The sequence below is a fragment of the Cyprinus carpio genome, chromosome B16, assembly GCF_018340385.1.
Source record: "Cyprinus carpio isolate SPL01 chromosome B16, ASM1834038v1, whole genome shotgun sequence".
Taxonomy (NCBI): Eukaryota; Metazoa; Chordata; class Actinopteri; order Cypriniformes; family Cyprinidae; genus Cyprinus; species Cyprinus carpio.
In genome coordinates, this window is record NC_056612.1 from 23,338,603 (window position 1) to 23,353,348 (window position 14,746).

The window sequence follows — 14,746 nt, forward strand, 5'->3', positions numbered from 1 at the left end:
ATTGGTAAATCCCGCCCTTTTGGAGATTGACAGGTGATTTCATCCGCTCACTCTCGAGCGACCGGCTTTTTTTCTAGCCAATCACGTTGCCGGAACGACGCTCGTATATGAATATTAATGAGAAGCGGAAGAGTTGATTGACTATTGGTTGGCCTGCAAAATCCACTAGGGAAAAAAAAGAACCCCTCTCCCGGTGAGGATGAGCGTGTGGAAAACTGCAAGTTTTGAAAGACGCATTAAGGGGGTTTTCGGCCTAATGTGTTGTAGAATGGGAGATATAACACTAAACAAAAAGTGATGTCAAAAACTATCCAGCCTCTCAACAGCCCAAGCAGACAGTTGTTGTACAGCAGGAGTCGTTAACCTTTACAGACTGACTAGGCTACTACCTTGACTCCTAACAAACTCAGAGACACAAAATAGGAAGTTTATATTAACTTTCATTTAAAAACGTTATTGCATTATGCTAATCAGATCATTATTTAAATTCATCCTAGTAGTTGCTAGTCCTGCAAGTATTTGCAAACCCTGCAATAATAAATTGGATGACAAATAACACATATTGCTACTTATATCCTAAGAAAATGTTTTTATATATATATATATATATATATATATATATATATATATATATATATATATATATATATATATAGTTTATAATTATATATTTTTTTATTTTAGGTGCTTTAACGTTCTCAAACGTGAACTCAAACTGTTTGCAGACCTTAAACATTTCATAGTATATTGTAGTTTTGAACTTGAAGTCAATATTTTCTGTTGCAGTTTTACTTTAGTTACCCACTGAATAATTTTTTAATTCCAAATGAAGGTCTATCATATTGCATATCACAGCTGTAACTGGTCACTATTTCTTATTGTCAACAATTCTTTCTAAATTGGTCCTTTGTTGTGGCAAATGAGGACTGAACAAAACAAGGCTCAAATTGTAGTACTCTTGTCCCAGAGTATATGACAATTTGTTTCTTTATTTATTGTTATTGATGGAGTAACAGATACAAGTTTTGTTTTATTTAAAAAAAAAAAAAAAAAAACTTTTAGGCACAACTTTGCATACTAATATCACTGATTATGAAAAAGACTTTGAAAAAGACAAAAGACCAAAAAAAAAGACATCTGAAAAAGACAGATTGCAATTTGTAAATATTTGAATATTTTAAATAAAATAGTAATTTCTTTGTTTCACGTTATGGCTGATATCGACTTGATCATTTATTTAATTATTTTAATTATTATTATTATTATTAATTCACCAGGCACTTCACATACTGTAACTGATGTCAAGCCAACTGAGAATGCGTTTCTATCCTTGTACTGCAGCATCCTCTAGTGGTTGAGAAGTTCTCTGCATGCATTATCCTTTCATATGGGCTATAGTTGGATGAAGTGTTTTAACATAATGTCACAGGACATTTTTCTGTGATTTTATTCCATTTAATTATTTAATTATTTATTATTATTATTTTAATGTAAATAAAGGCATTTAAGCTTCCTGTATAGTATGTTAACAAGCAAACTATTACAGTGATCAGATTTTACATTGATTTGATGTTAAAAAGTACATTTACATTATGATGTTGAATCACTTATTTATCACTTACTTATTTATTATTAATCGTTTGTTAATTATTTATTTTGATACTGAAGCCGGGACCTCTAGTCCTGTCACTCCAAAAACCTTGTCAGAAGTGGCAACTGAAACCACATCATCAGAAATCACAAAATAAGATGTTAAGTTTGATCCCTTAACCACTTGACTTTTCTGACACTGTCATAGGACTTCGATAGAAATTATCATTGCTTCCTCAACTGCATAATGTGCCATGCTAATTTTTTAGTTGACCTTTTTGACTCATAATACCTCAATATCAGCAAGTCTTTTCAAAAAAATATCAGCAATTAGGATATTTGTTCCTATCCTATAAAATCCTATCTGTATAACTGGAATTCACTCAATGTTTACATGTGAAGTTTAAGAGTTATTCTCTTCTTATTTTGTGGAGGTGGAGTCTTGTGAGCAGCATGACTTCATGCTAGGAATACAAATTGAAGAACAAAATGAAAATGACTCCAGATAAACACACCATACACATCAATAATGATTCATTTGGCATCTTCACATACTACTAATCTGAATGGATTTTAAGTTGGGGGATGAAAAATTGTTACAAATTTAACATCTCTCTCTCTCTCTCTCTCTATCTATCTATCTCTCTCTGTGTGTGTGTGTGTGTGTGTGTGTGTGTGTGTGTGTTTGTGTGTGTGTTTGTGGGTTAGGTAAAAGCTAGAATAAGCACTTAGTATTGCAAATAATACTATTGCAAATTATTGTACATAAATCCAGTTTATTTGTTCATTGTGTACTCAGTGTGATTATTTCAGAAGTATACTGAGTAGATGGCTGTTTTATATGATCATCCAGATCTTATGTGTTGTGAGTGGCAGGGTGAAGTGAACATCTTAATTCCAAACTTTGTTTGGACCAGCAGAAAATAGTGACACTTCCTGTGCCATTATCTTTAGGTTGTACTTTTAAGTTGCATTGAAATTACCCCCCTGAAATCTAAATCAGCTGTCTTTGCCAATACTGTTTGAGTACCTTGTGATGTGTTGTCTGAGCAACTCTTCCAGTAAATCCTGATTTTCAGCTGTGAGAATGTGCACATCGACATTTGTTTCCTCTTCTTCTTGGTTGACAGTAAAAAGAAAAGCATGCTTTAAACTTCTGTAGCGTTAACCTTCTGTCTTAACACTTTAGCCACATCCTTCTTTAAAAGTGTGTTTAGTTGTCTGGAATCTGACCTAGTAAAAGTAAATAACTCACTTCTTTCTGGCATTTATCCAAGGTCTTTAAAAACTGGAGTTATTAGGCTTCTTCTAAAGAACAGCAACCTAGATAACTCAGTTTTGAACATCTACAGACCAAATTTGGCAGTGTAATAGAGGTTTTCAGTTGACTCAAATGACTATTTAGACAACTTCTGTTCTGGTTTCCAAACAAATTACAGCACAGAGACATCACTGATTAATATAATATTCACCTAAATGCTGATGCTAGCATTTGTATTGCTTGATCTCATTGCTGCATTTGACCACAATATGCTCCTCGACAGATTGAAACAGATGGTGTAGGACTGTCTGAGACACTTTTCACATTGATCTTACACATCTTGATGTTGAAAATGGCCCTTTCATTTACTTACATTCTAAACCAAAGCTGGTTTGTCTAGTCCTGTCACTACAAAAACATTGTGTCAGAAGTGGGATTCAAACCCATGACCTCCTTTCAGAGAACCACATCTCCCAACGTTGGATCTTAACATCAGTTGAGTCTGGCACCTTAACCACTCGGCCATCCTGACATGGTAGGGTAATAGCGATAAACTTGATGATCCTTGCTTCCTTGTGTCATACTAAAAACAAATAATAAACAAATACTGCTTTTAAAATATTTTGAGTTGACCATTGTGACTCTAAAACCTTAAGATCAACAAGTATAATGTATAATAAGTATAATGTGAAGTTTACATCTTAAAACAGTGTGACGTTTAAGAATAATTCTCTTCATGTTTTGTGGAGGCGGAGTCTTTCAGTCTGAGCTAAAAGACTTCTTACTAGGAAAAACACAATGAAAATGACTCCTGACATATAGTCTATCAACAATTATTCATAAGTACCATATCTTCACATACTACATGGATTTTAATTTGGGAGCTGAAAAATCATTACTTATTGTAAGTATTCTGCTAATACTGTCTGTGTTTGTGGGTTAGGTAAAAGCTGGAATAAGCAGTTAGAACTAAATACTATTGCAAACTATCATGTATAAATCCTCTTTATGTGTTCAATGTGTACTCAGTGTGGTTATTGCAAAAATATACTGTGTAGATGGTTGTTTTGTAAGTTCATGAAGATCTTATGTGTTGTGACTGACAGGGTCAAGTGAACATCTTCATTCCAAACTTTGTTTGGATCTAGAAAATTGTGACATCTCCTTGAAAAAAAAAACGACCTCAAACTCTAAATCTAAATCAGCTGTCACTGCCAACACTGTTTGCTTACCTTGTGATATTTTGTTAAACAACTCTTCCAGCAAATCCTGATTTTCAGCTGTGACAATGTGCACAGAAACATTTGGTTCCTCTTCATTTTGGTTGATAGCGAAAAGAAAAGCATGCTTTTAACTACTGTAGTGTTCAAAAACTGATAACAGAGTACATGAGTACATCAGAGTTTTTAACTGAAAACATTAGTTTCTTACAGTTCCCATCCCAACACATATTTCTTTCAGTGCATTTAAAGATGCCTAGACGTGATGGTGTGACCAGCTTTCTGCAGCCGTCAATGTCACCTTTTGACCAGCGTGTGGTGTCTAAATTCCTGAAGATCAGGCCAAAGATCCTGGGGGTAAATCAAACTGACACACTTGAATTTATTTTGATTGAGGGGAAATGAGGAAACAGATGCTCTCTTGTTTTATATCTTACAGGTTTTGGAAATATCAGTAGGTATAACGATGTTAATCTTAGCAATCTGGACAGGATTTTTATATCTCCTCTGGTCATGTTTAATTGTAAGTATTCAGTGTCAACATCATAACAGCATTGTGCAATGAACATATGCTGAATAATATTCATAATCTTCACTGCAGTCTATTTTAACCGGATCTGTGACGGTGTCAGCTGCATGTACACGTAACACATGTTGGGTTAGTCTGAATATCTAGTAGAAATTATTTAACTTTTTATTAGATTATAATGCATTACATTTTCCCCATTGTTCCCATTTCAGGTCAGAATCTCACAATTTCTAAACTGTTTCAATGCCATAGCAGCTGCTATCTCCATCCCATTTCACTGTCTTGACAGTGATGTAAGTGTCTGTATAGATATCCTGCTTTTATTCTTACAAAATTAAAACATATCTGCAAAACTTACATTCTAACCAGACAAAGTGCTAATACTATCAACTATAAACATTGTTTTAATTGTAGCCTATTTATTTAAGCTCCACACTAATCTGTCCTTTATAACATTTATATCACACATGTGCAGTTTCTGTCAGCTTCTTAAAGAGAAATATTTGTAACTAATAATAAAATGTGTATTAGGTTATAATGTCTAATGTCTGTGTACTCACTCAGGGTGTGACTCTAATTCTCTTGGTTTTCTGTGATGCTCTGGTCTTCATCATCTCTGTTATAGTTGCCTCGTCCTCATGTGACTGCTGTGGGGTGAAGGTAAAATGATTCAGTTCAAAGATCTTACTTAAAAATACTTTTGTCATTATTTACTTAGCCTCATGCTATTCCAAACCCATATTTTTCTTCTGTGGAACACATAATGAAGATGAATGAGGACTGGCTCTTTCACTCTGCAAAATGGCAAATAAATAAATAAATAAATAAATAAATGTAGTCCACATGTTCATGCTATATATTATATTATAATTATATATTATAATAATATTACATATTATAAGCCTTGTTAAGACGTGTTAAAGCAAAGTCAGCCTTAGCTCTTCTTTTGAAAGATATTTTTCAATGAATCAGATGAGCTTACAAAAACTCACAAAAGCAGTCTGACATAAAAACAGTTACATTTAATGATTGTTTTATACTCTTAAGAAGCAACTGATTCAACCAACAATGATATAAGAGGTTGTTTATTTATAAGTTAACCACGATCCATTTTATAATAATTGATTTCTAAATGTGGAAATGCAGAAATAATTGTATATTAGAGTTACATATTAGCACTTTCATTCACACAGAAAGAGGCACTTTTTATTTCTCATCCTTATGATTATTTAACTGCATTATTTCAACTTGCCTATCCATTCTGATTGTTTAATTAACTGGCACTAGGTGTCACTACATCCCCTTTATATTTACATGCAATAATGAATGCAACACAATAATGATGTTCTATTTTTTTGTGTTCTCTGTCTCTTTCAATCAAGAAATGTTGCAGTCAGTTACATAAACCAAGATGTGCCTTATATGACTGACAACAATATTGTGCAACCAGGCTCTTTTGCATCTGATCTGAGCCCTTTAGAGCCTCCACCAAAATACCATTCAAGTCCTCTTGCACCTCCACCAAATTACTGTCCATATCCTACACATCCAGCAAACTACAACCCAAGTTCTTCAGCACCGCCACCAAACGACCATCCAAGTCCTTCTGCACCTCCACCAATCTATGATCAAAGTCCTTCAGTACCTCCACCAAACTATGATGCAAGTCTTTCTTCCCCTCCACTAAGTTATTACCCAGGTCTTTCTGAACCTCCACCAAGCTACAATCCATGTCCTTCTGCACCTTCAGTGAACTATTAGGTAATTAAGAGGCCATTTTTTTTAGCCTGTTTTTACAACAGAGCATTTTTCAAGCTCCTTACTTTCTGGATATAATTTATAATTTCCAAAGACACACTCTTAAAACAATGTGACAGTTCCATATTTTTGTCCCATTGTTTTTATAACCTGAAATTTGAGTTTGGAATTCTGTTATAATCGGCATGTCACTGAAACTAACATTAAAGATTATATTGTATATAATATTGCAATGTTAAACTCATTACTATTTACTATAATTATTAGATGTTTGTGTGTAAATACAATATAACATATTAGTCATCATAAAACATTATCAAAAAGAGTCTCTGCAAGCTTATTCAGGTGTTTGGTATTTTATGACATGACCAGTGTTATAAAAAGAGACATAATACTGCATACTGTAGGCTATATTAGGCTACACATCCCAGATATTTCAGAAACATCCATCCATTTTCCAAACCTCTTGATGAGTCATGAGGATGCTGGAAATACTCAAATGTTTCACAGAAAAACTGTGAGGTTCAGGTAACACCAGTCTTAAACATTTTAAAATATAGCCCACATATTGATCTGGAGTATCTCCTGGATTTAGTATGTAAATCATATTGGATGCAGTTGTTTTTTACAGATAGGCTATGTTAAATATTGAAGTTTGGAATGGCTGTGTTTACAAAAGTTAATTAAACTGACACTGTATCTTTACTTTGAGCATTCGGAAACAAAGCCTCTTTTCAACTGTATTGTGTGTATATATGATTAAATTGGAATGTTGGAAACACTTTTTTTTTTTTGCTGCGTGTCATGTGAGAGAAACTGCGGTACCGGGTGGAGTTTAGTAAACACACATGGATGGATAGAGGAGGCCTTCTTGCTGTGAGGCGACAGAGCCGCTGATCACTGCCACCAATTGCAGCAGAAACATGCATAAACAGTAAGCTACCATGGGAGGTGGAGTCTCATAAACAGCTTCTTTCCTAGATTAGGCTACAACTTGAAAAGAAATAGAAAATGAAAATGACAAGACCTAAGAGCAACATAAAGGTAAAGTAATCTCTTGATATATTAATTATTTTCCTCAGATTGTAAAACAAATCTTTCATAGTCCTACTGCTAATCTGAATACTCACAAAGTTGGAGGAAGATACTAGCCTATAATTTAATGTGAATTTTGTGGAATAAAAATTTAATTACTAATACAACCTTAGTTTAGATCTTTAGATCGTATGCATTGTGACTGGCAGATCAAACAAACATGATCTTTCCAAGCTTTGTATTAGAAAAAAGTGGCGTCGCTTGTCCCCCTATTTATTACAATTATATAGCGATAGAGAGAGCTTTCCATGTAGGACCTGAGCAACATAAATCAAGTAAATCCAGTTTTTCAGCTCTAGTGTAAACAGTTACAGTTGGTTTCTTTTGTGTTTGATTTCTCTGTGGCTGACAGTAAAGAGAAAATCATGTTATTAACAGCTGAAAGATTAAAAAATAAAAATGTATAGGCCTGTTTGTAAAGTACTTGTTAAGTAAATGAAATCTAACTAAATTCCCATCCCAATCCAAACTCATATTTCTCTCAGTGCATCTAAAGATGTCTAAACCTCTTCAGGTGCCAGCATCACCTTTTGACCAGTATGTGATGTCCAAATTCCTGCAGATCAGACCACAGGTCCTCAGGGTAAAGAAAACTGTCCCACTTCTAATTTTTTTTCTGCTAATATTAATTTTGGGGTAATGAGGAAACATTCACCATTTTGTTTTATATTTTACAGGGTTTTGAGATAGTACTAAGCATAGTGGTGTTTGCCTTAACAATCTGGGAAGGATTATTTTACATTTTGTGGGCTTCTATCTTTGTAAGTCTTTTGTTTCAGTATGAGAGCAATATTCTGCATTGAGCAAATATTGAATTATATATTTTCTTCCCTGCAGTCATTTTTAATCGGATCTTTGACGGTGTTAGCTGCACACAAACGTACCATACCATGGGTTTGTTTGAATATATTTAATTTTTCTTAAATGAGAGTAATAATATCAGAAAACAATACTTTATATTTTATACTTTTTTTTTTTTTGATTTACCTAAAGAGTCTTTCTCATTTCAGATCAGAACCTCACAATCTCTAAACTACCTCAGTGTCATAACATCTATTTTCTCTCTCCCATTTCATGGGTTTGCAAATGATGTAAGTACAGTATATAGATTTCCTGCTTGAAATGCATGAGATCTGCAAAAATCACTTATTCCAGAAGATCATTTGCATTTATGTTGGTTGGTATTAAATGCATTAGTAACAATTACTTACACTGAATAATTATAATTATTTATGATTAATACTAATCTCTCCTTTATACTGTTTATATCAACCCAGTCGATATTTATTAAAATTTCTTATGCAAAAATGTGTTTTAGTTCATAATTCTCCTGCCTCTAATATTCACTCAGGGTGTGACTCTCATTGTATTGATGGTCTGTGATGCTCTGGTCGTCGTCTTCTCCATTACTGTTGCCTCAACTTCCTGCTGCAGGCCGAAGGTAAAACTCAAGATGTGGTTTAAAGATTCATACTTAATAGGATAGCTGACACAAAATTTACTTACCTTTCAAACCTGTATGACATACAACACAACTTATTTCAGTGAAAAAAAAAAACATATGACAAACTAATCACATTTATATCTCACAGCAGATCTCAATTCATTCAGATGAACAGTGCCAACTTCAACTTTTGTTCATGTGCATAACAGATGCTTTTACCAAACATTCAATAAAGTGGTAATGTCATATGGTTGATTTTATGCATGTAAAATAAATGTGGTGTGTTGGTTCTGTTCTCCTTTAGCGAAGACCAGTTCAAAGGCAATACAGAGCTAGGGTTTATCACATGAACAGTCCTCTACCTGTTGTGACTGTCAACAATATTGTGTATGTGACTCAATCAAACTCTGCTGCAACACCAACAATCTTCAGTTCAGTTCAGTATGGGCAGCCATCAGAATATGGACCAGCCTTTTCCAGATGGTAATTAAGCTATTTTGACAAGCATGAAGAAATAACGTTTGTCTACTACACTAAAACCCTGATAAAGTGTGTGTGTGTGTGTGTGTGTGTGTGTGTGTGTGTTATATTGGAAAACTATCTTTAAAATAATTTAATGGTTTAAAACAGGACACTCACAGAAACCATACTGTCTGTTACAGACCCTAGGACTGAAGGACAGAAGATGATTGGGATCCCAGCCAAATTATGAACTTAATAGTTAATTTATATTATATTATACTTTTTTTTTTATATCTGTGGTATTATGCTAGTACTTACATTAAATGTAAATGAGAATGAAATGTAAAATACTTTTTTTACTGCTCATGCAAAATATTCTGGTTTAAAATCTCACAGTTTAACATGTTGAGATTGGGAGGAGCATGTTTATATAACTTGTCCGTAGACTTCCATTGTAGTTGCAGATCAATTAAAAAACTCAAAAAAAAAAAAATAAAAAGAAAAAAGTAAAAAATTACTCAAGTAAAAGTACCATTACATTAATGAAATTTTACTTAAGTACAAGTAAAAAGTACAAGTCTAAAAATCTACTCAAGTAAAAGTAAAAAGTAGCTCATTTAAAATTTACTTAGAGTAAAAGTTACTTAGTTACATTTTAACAGTGGGAGGGAGGCAAAACTGGGACAGGCCAAGGGTGTCAAACTCAGTTCCTGGAGGGCCACAGTCCTGCACAGTTTAGATATAACCTTAATTAAACACACCTGAACCAGCTAATCTAATCATTTAGGCTTATTTGAAAACTACGGCTGTATCCGAAAACTGAAAAATGCTTCCTTCTGAGGACGCATTCCAAGGTAGGAAGGCATCAAGGCACGTCCAAATTCAATGTTAGTTTCATTTCCCATCTCCTGAGATGCCTTCATCTGGCCGATTTTTGAAGGCAGCATAGATGTATCCTTCATTGCCTTTGATATCCCACAATCCTGTGTGTTGCATTCTTTGACAGTTAAACCAAAAAATAAAAATGGCATCTGAAAGTTGCGGTCGGTGGTCAGTTTGTGTGTAAATGTACGTTTCTGATCAACGTTTTCCACTTTTGATGTCATTTCTAGCGAGAAATTAATATTGCAGTAATTAAATATCCACATAGTTATCACCAAAGCTCTCTATATTTTGCTGTAGATCATTAAACCATTACTCTGCTTCAGAAGCCTGTCTAAAATCAGTTTCATGAGGTGCCTTCGAGCAAAAACGCTGCCTGCAAAGTCATTGTCTGATTTGGCAGCAAGGCAGCAGGTCAGTTGCTTAAGTTTTCGGATGCAGCCACATGATATGTGTGCTGGAGCAGGGATAGAACTAAACTCTGCAGGGCTACGGCCCTCCAGGAGCTGAGTTTGACACCCCTGGGATAGGCCTATTAATCTCAAACTAGTTGTTTTTAATTAAAGGAATCAGTTATTTAGAATAATAAGACATTTGGGCTGTTACCAGGCAAATCAGTATCAACAAACTCATCTTTTCAATGCAGAGGAAATGCAGAAGCTTCATCGGAAGTGGCATTAAGATGTATTTACACTCTTTAGTGCAGGACAAGAATGCATTTAACCTGCAGTTACAAATGCATGAATAATGTTTTGATATTCAAGACATAAAATGTTGAATACTCATTTGAAATGATAAGAAATTAATTATTAAAAAAAAAAAATCACTAATGTTAATAAGTGAGTCTCTGCGATTGAACCGAATCATTTAAACAGATTCATTCTGGAACGAAACACTGTCATGTTGCTCAGAGACGCAAAACTGTGCTTTGGTGGCTGTGTTTGGAATAATTTTTTGTTGTAGAAATAGAGCAAAAACAGGCAATATGGTGTCTAAAACGCAAGTCTCTTAATTAAATTGTTTACTGACCTGTTGTAAATTTTATATATATATATATATATATATATATATATATATATATATATATATATATATATATATATATATATATATAATCATGATGATTTTTGGAGGAAAAGACGGCATTCTTTGTGTGATTTAGATTTACTATATGAAATGATAAAAATATGTACATTTTCTGCCCCTATATCTTTCATTTTGTGATCATTCTAAATGCATTTTACAAGACTGAATCATACAGTGAAAGAACGCACTCTAAATGCGTGCGCACATATTAAAAAAAACAATTATGATATTATCGCAGACGATATATATCGCACACTCCACACCACTGTCTTTTTGGCTAATTTGTGCAAAACCTCTTGCTAAAATGTAAAGGCTTCATTTTAACCACCAATGCAACGATGCAGTTATTTAGCTTACCTCTACATGCTTGCGAAGGGTTGATGTCTTGTCGAGATTTTATAAGATGCTAGTTTGGTCTCCCTAGGTAAGCACAGCTTACACCGCATAATAAAGCATAAATATGGCCAGGGGTTCACTTCATTTCCTTCGAGTTCAACTTCAGAATATGACGGGGTTTCGTTTTCAGCGGTGTCTGCACCACTAACTCCTGTTTTGTCCGTCTCCATCTTTCTTGTGATTTTAGCGCCAGTAGTTTCCAGGGAGCGATTTTTTTTTTTTTTTTTTTTTTTTTACTCAGTAATTAATGTGTTTTAAAATGTAGCGAAGTACAATACTTCAAACAAAATATACTTAAGTAAAAGTAAAATTACAGATTTTAAAAATTACTTTAAAAAGTAGAAGTACACAAAAAAGCTACTCAATTACAGTAACGCGAGTAAATGTAATTCGTTACTTTCCACCTCTGCATAAAACATTTATGCAAAAATCATCATGCAAGTGCTTTCAAATGTTTGTTATTTTATAGCATTTTTTTCTGAACAGCAACTAGTGTTATAAATAAAGGAACACATTTCTGCTTATTGTTTACAGGCCCAGAATAGTGTGAAGTTTCAGAAACTGTCTGCACGAGTTTTAGGTGGAGTCTCATAAACTGCTTTGTAGCTAAACTACAACTGAAAAAGAAAGAGAAAATAAAAATGACAAGACATAAGGCGAGTTAAATCAATCAGTTATTTTGCTCATATTATAGAACAGTAGTACATAGATACTATTGGGCAGCTGAGATGAAGATATAAACTATCAAGTATCAAGTTTCATTTAAAAGATGCTCTTTTTTATCTTTATTTGTGTTGATGTAGCCACCACTTGTTGTGATTTTAAATAAATATGTGAAGTTGTGTAAAAGGTTTAGAAAAAATAAAAAAATTAATGATAAATTAATGATATTGCATGATCATGTTTATAATTTTTTGGAAATCTATAAGGAAATATTTAAAGGAAAACATTTCATAAAATAAGAATGTGCAGGTGTGTGTCGTATCCATGCGTTCCAGCAGAGGGCGTACAGGGGGCAAATAACACGTTATTGCGTAAAGTATGAACATTAGCGCGGCCTTTATTATTATTTTTTTCGGCTCATTTTAATTTTGTCCCCACTTTATTACTTGAGTTCAGAACTCATGAAATAAACCAAAAATGAACACTAAAATAGTGTTATAAACAAACATTGCTTTTCTGTGCTTTGCTTTCAAATCTTACCTTATGTGGCTCGGTGTAGGAGACTTCTTCATGTTAGCAGTTTTGTTTGTTAGTTTTGATGATATGATGATACGATGATATTTTGATCTGTACTTTACTGTGCTGTCTCAAACTGTTTTCTTATGTAATGCAACAAAATTAATTTTAAAACGACTTTCTTCAGTTTCCTAATGCATTTTTGAGGGCTTCTGTACAAGTTCCCATGAACAACACAAGGGAGACAAAAATGAACAACTTCTTTGCCTTTAAGATGGTTAATCAGTCACTCTTTCCCATTTCTAACATATTACCTCCATCTAAGCATCATATACAGTATTAATTATTTTAGCCTGGTCATCCCAGACGCCTCCCCATTGAGATCGGCCTGACACTCATGGACGATAAGGGCAACCACCCAGCGTCCCGCAGATAATCAATCTCCTGGACTGGCAGGACGACCTGGACTACTACCCCATGGTCTTGGATTGGCCCATGCCCTGCATGAGCATGTTTAATTTAGTGAAGCTGCAACGAAAGCTTAATGAGAAAATGGTAGGACATGTTATGTGGCAGGTCATTCATGCCACTAACATTTGCTGTAATTGCAGCATCTTCCAGTGAGATACAGTATAAAATTAGAGAACCTCCTGGTGAACCCCGACACGTTGGGTTCACGTTGATCAACTTCGGGTGCGGCATGCTCATGGAGGACTCCGCCTGCATGGCCTTCAGTGGTATGTTTGATGATTTGCTAGCGGGTTGTTTAATTCAAAGAGACACATCCTGCTGTAAATGTCTTCGAAATAAATTAAATATCAAAATCTCTTTAGGCACAGACATGTTCTGTCCACTGGAGTTGGATTTCGATGGCAAGTACCACATAAAGCCGGCGACAGTTTGGTCATTATGGGGTGCTGCTGTTCATGATGGTGTGCTGGTTTTATCCAGATGAGAAAGACCTGCACAGGATCAGTAAGAACGACTGGTCTGACCCTGACCTGTCACAAGCTGCAGCCTGCTCCACAGCGGAGACTCATCCTGGAAAAGATGCAGCTCCATGAATGGTTTATGGTACTACAATTAGAATCTATGATTTGGTAAATGTTTGTTCATATAATCAGTCAAATTTACTCAAAATGTAATATACTTGTTGTTGTAATATATGTTGTTTTTTCAGGTCGTGGAGTAAGACATGGAGAGCAATAATTTCCTGTCACAGCCACTCTGTTGTTTTCTGTCTTCGGTCGGCTTTGCGTCTTACACGCTGACATTAGTGGCCTTTCCTTCCCTCCATTTTGGTCTTGGCGTCTTGTGTCCTGATAGTACCTGGCACCTTAAATATTATTTATATTTATACCGGTAATCTGTTCTAGATATTTGTGTTAAGTATTAGGATATTTGCATTTGTATGAAGATATTTATAAGGAATGTGTAATGTGTAATTGTAATTTTTGTAGTATAATAATAGAATAAGTATTATGTTAAAAAAATGTATTAAAAGAAACATAATTCTAATTGTATTAAGACATTTATGCACTGTTATATTAGCAGAGTGACTGTAAATTGGACTACTGTTATCAGTCTCTCTCTCTCTCTCTCTCTCTCTCTCTCTATATATATATATAAATATATATAAATATATATATATATTTTTTTTTTTTTTTAAAATCCTTCCATTCACCACTATACATTATCCATGACACAAAATTTTAGTGTACACAAATACAAATATTAAAAAATGACATATATATATATATATATATATATATATACATATACGTATGTATATTCACTTTGCACAAAAAACATCCTATGTTAACCTGACATATTTTTTATTTAAC

General features: G+C 34.0%; 1 protein-coding gene across 3 annotated transcripts; it reads left to right on the forward strand.

Moving 5' to 3' along the window:
* The first annotated feature begins 3,276 nt into the window (after window positions 1-3,276).
* si:ch211-135n15.2 (uncharacterized protein LOC557207 homolog) lies at window positions 3,277-9,817 on the forward strand. Of its 3 annotated transcripts, none has more exons than XM_042741554.1 (13): window positions 3,277-3,386; window positions 4,313-4,428; window positions 4,511-4,594; window positions 4,673-4,729; window positions 4,813-4,893; window positions 5,165-5,260; window positions 5,978-8,036; window positions 8,131-8,214; window positions 8,291-8,347; window positions 8,464-8,544; window positions 8,805-8,894; window positions 9,202-9,380; window positions 9,560-9,817. In XM_042741554.1, exons 2-7 carry the CDS (start codon window positions 4,324-4,326, stop codon window positions 6,359-6,361), a joined length of 807 nt encoding a protein of 268 aa, XP_042597488.1. In that variant the 5' UTR covers window positions 3,277-3,386; window positions 4,313-4,323; the 3' UTR covers window positions 6,362-8,036; window positions 8,131-8,214; window positions 8,291-8,347; window positions 8,464-8,544; window positions 8,805-8,894; window positions 9,202-9,380; window positions 9,560-9,817. The 3 variants fall into 3 exon arrangements, with proteins under 3 accessions (XP_042597488.1, XP_042597486.1, XP_042597487.1); XM_042741552.1 differs by lacking the exon at window positions 3,277-3,386 and adding an exon at window positions 3,620-3,755; XM_042741553.1 differs by lacking the exons at window positions 3,277-3,386; window positions 8,131-8,214 and adding an exon at window positions 3,620-3,755.
* The last annotated feature ends 4,929 nt before the right edge of the window (window positions 9,818-14,746 follow it).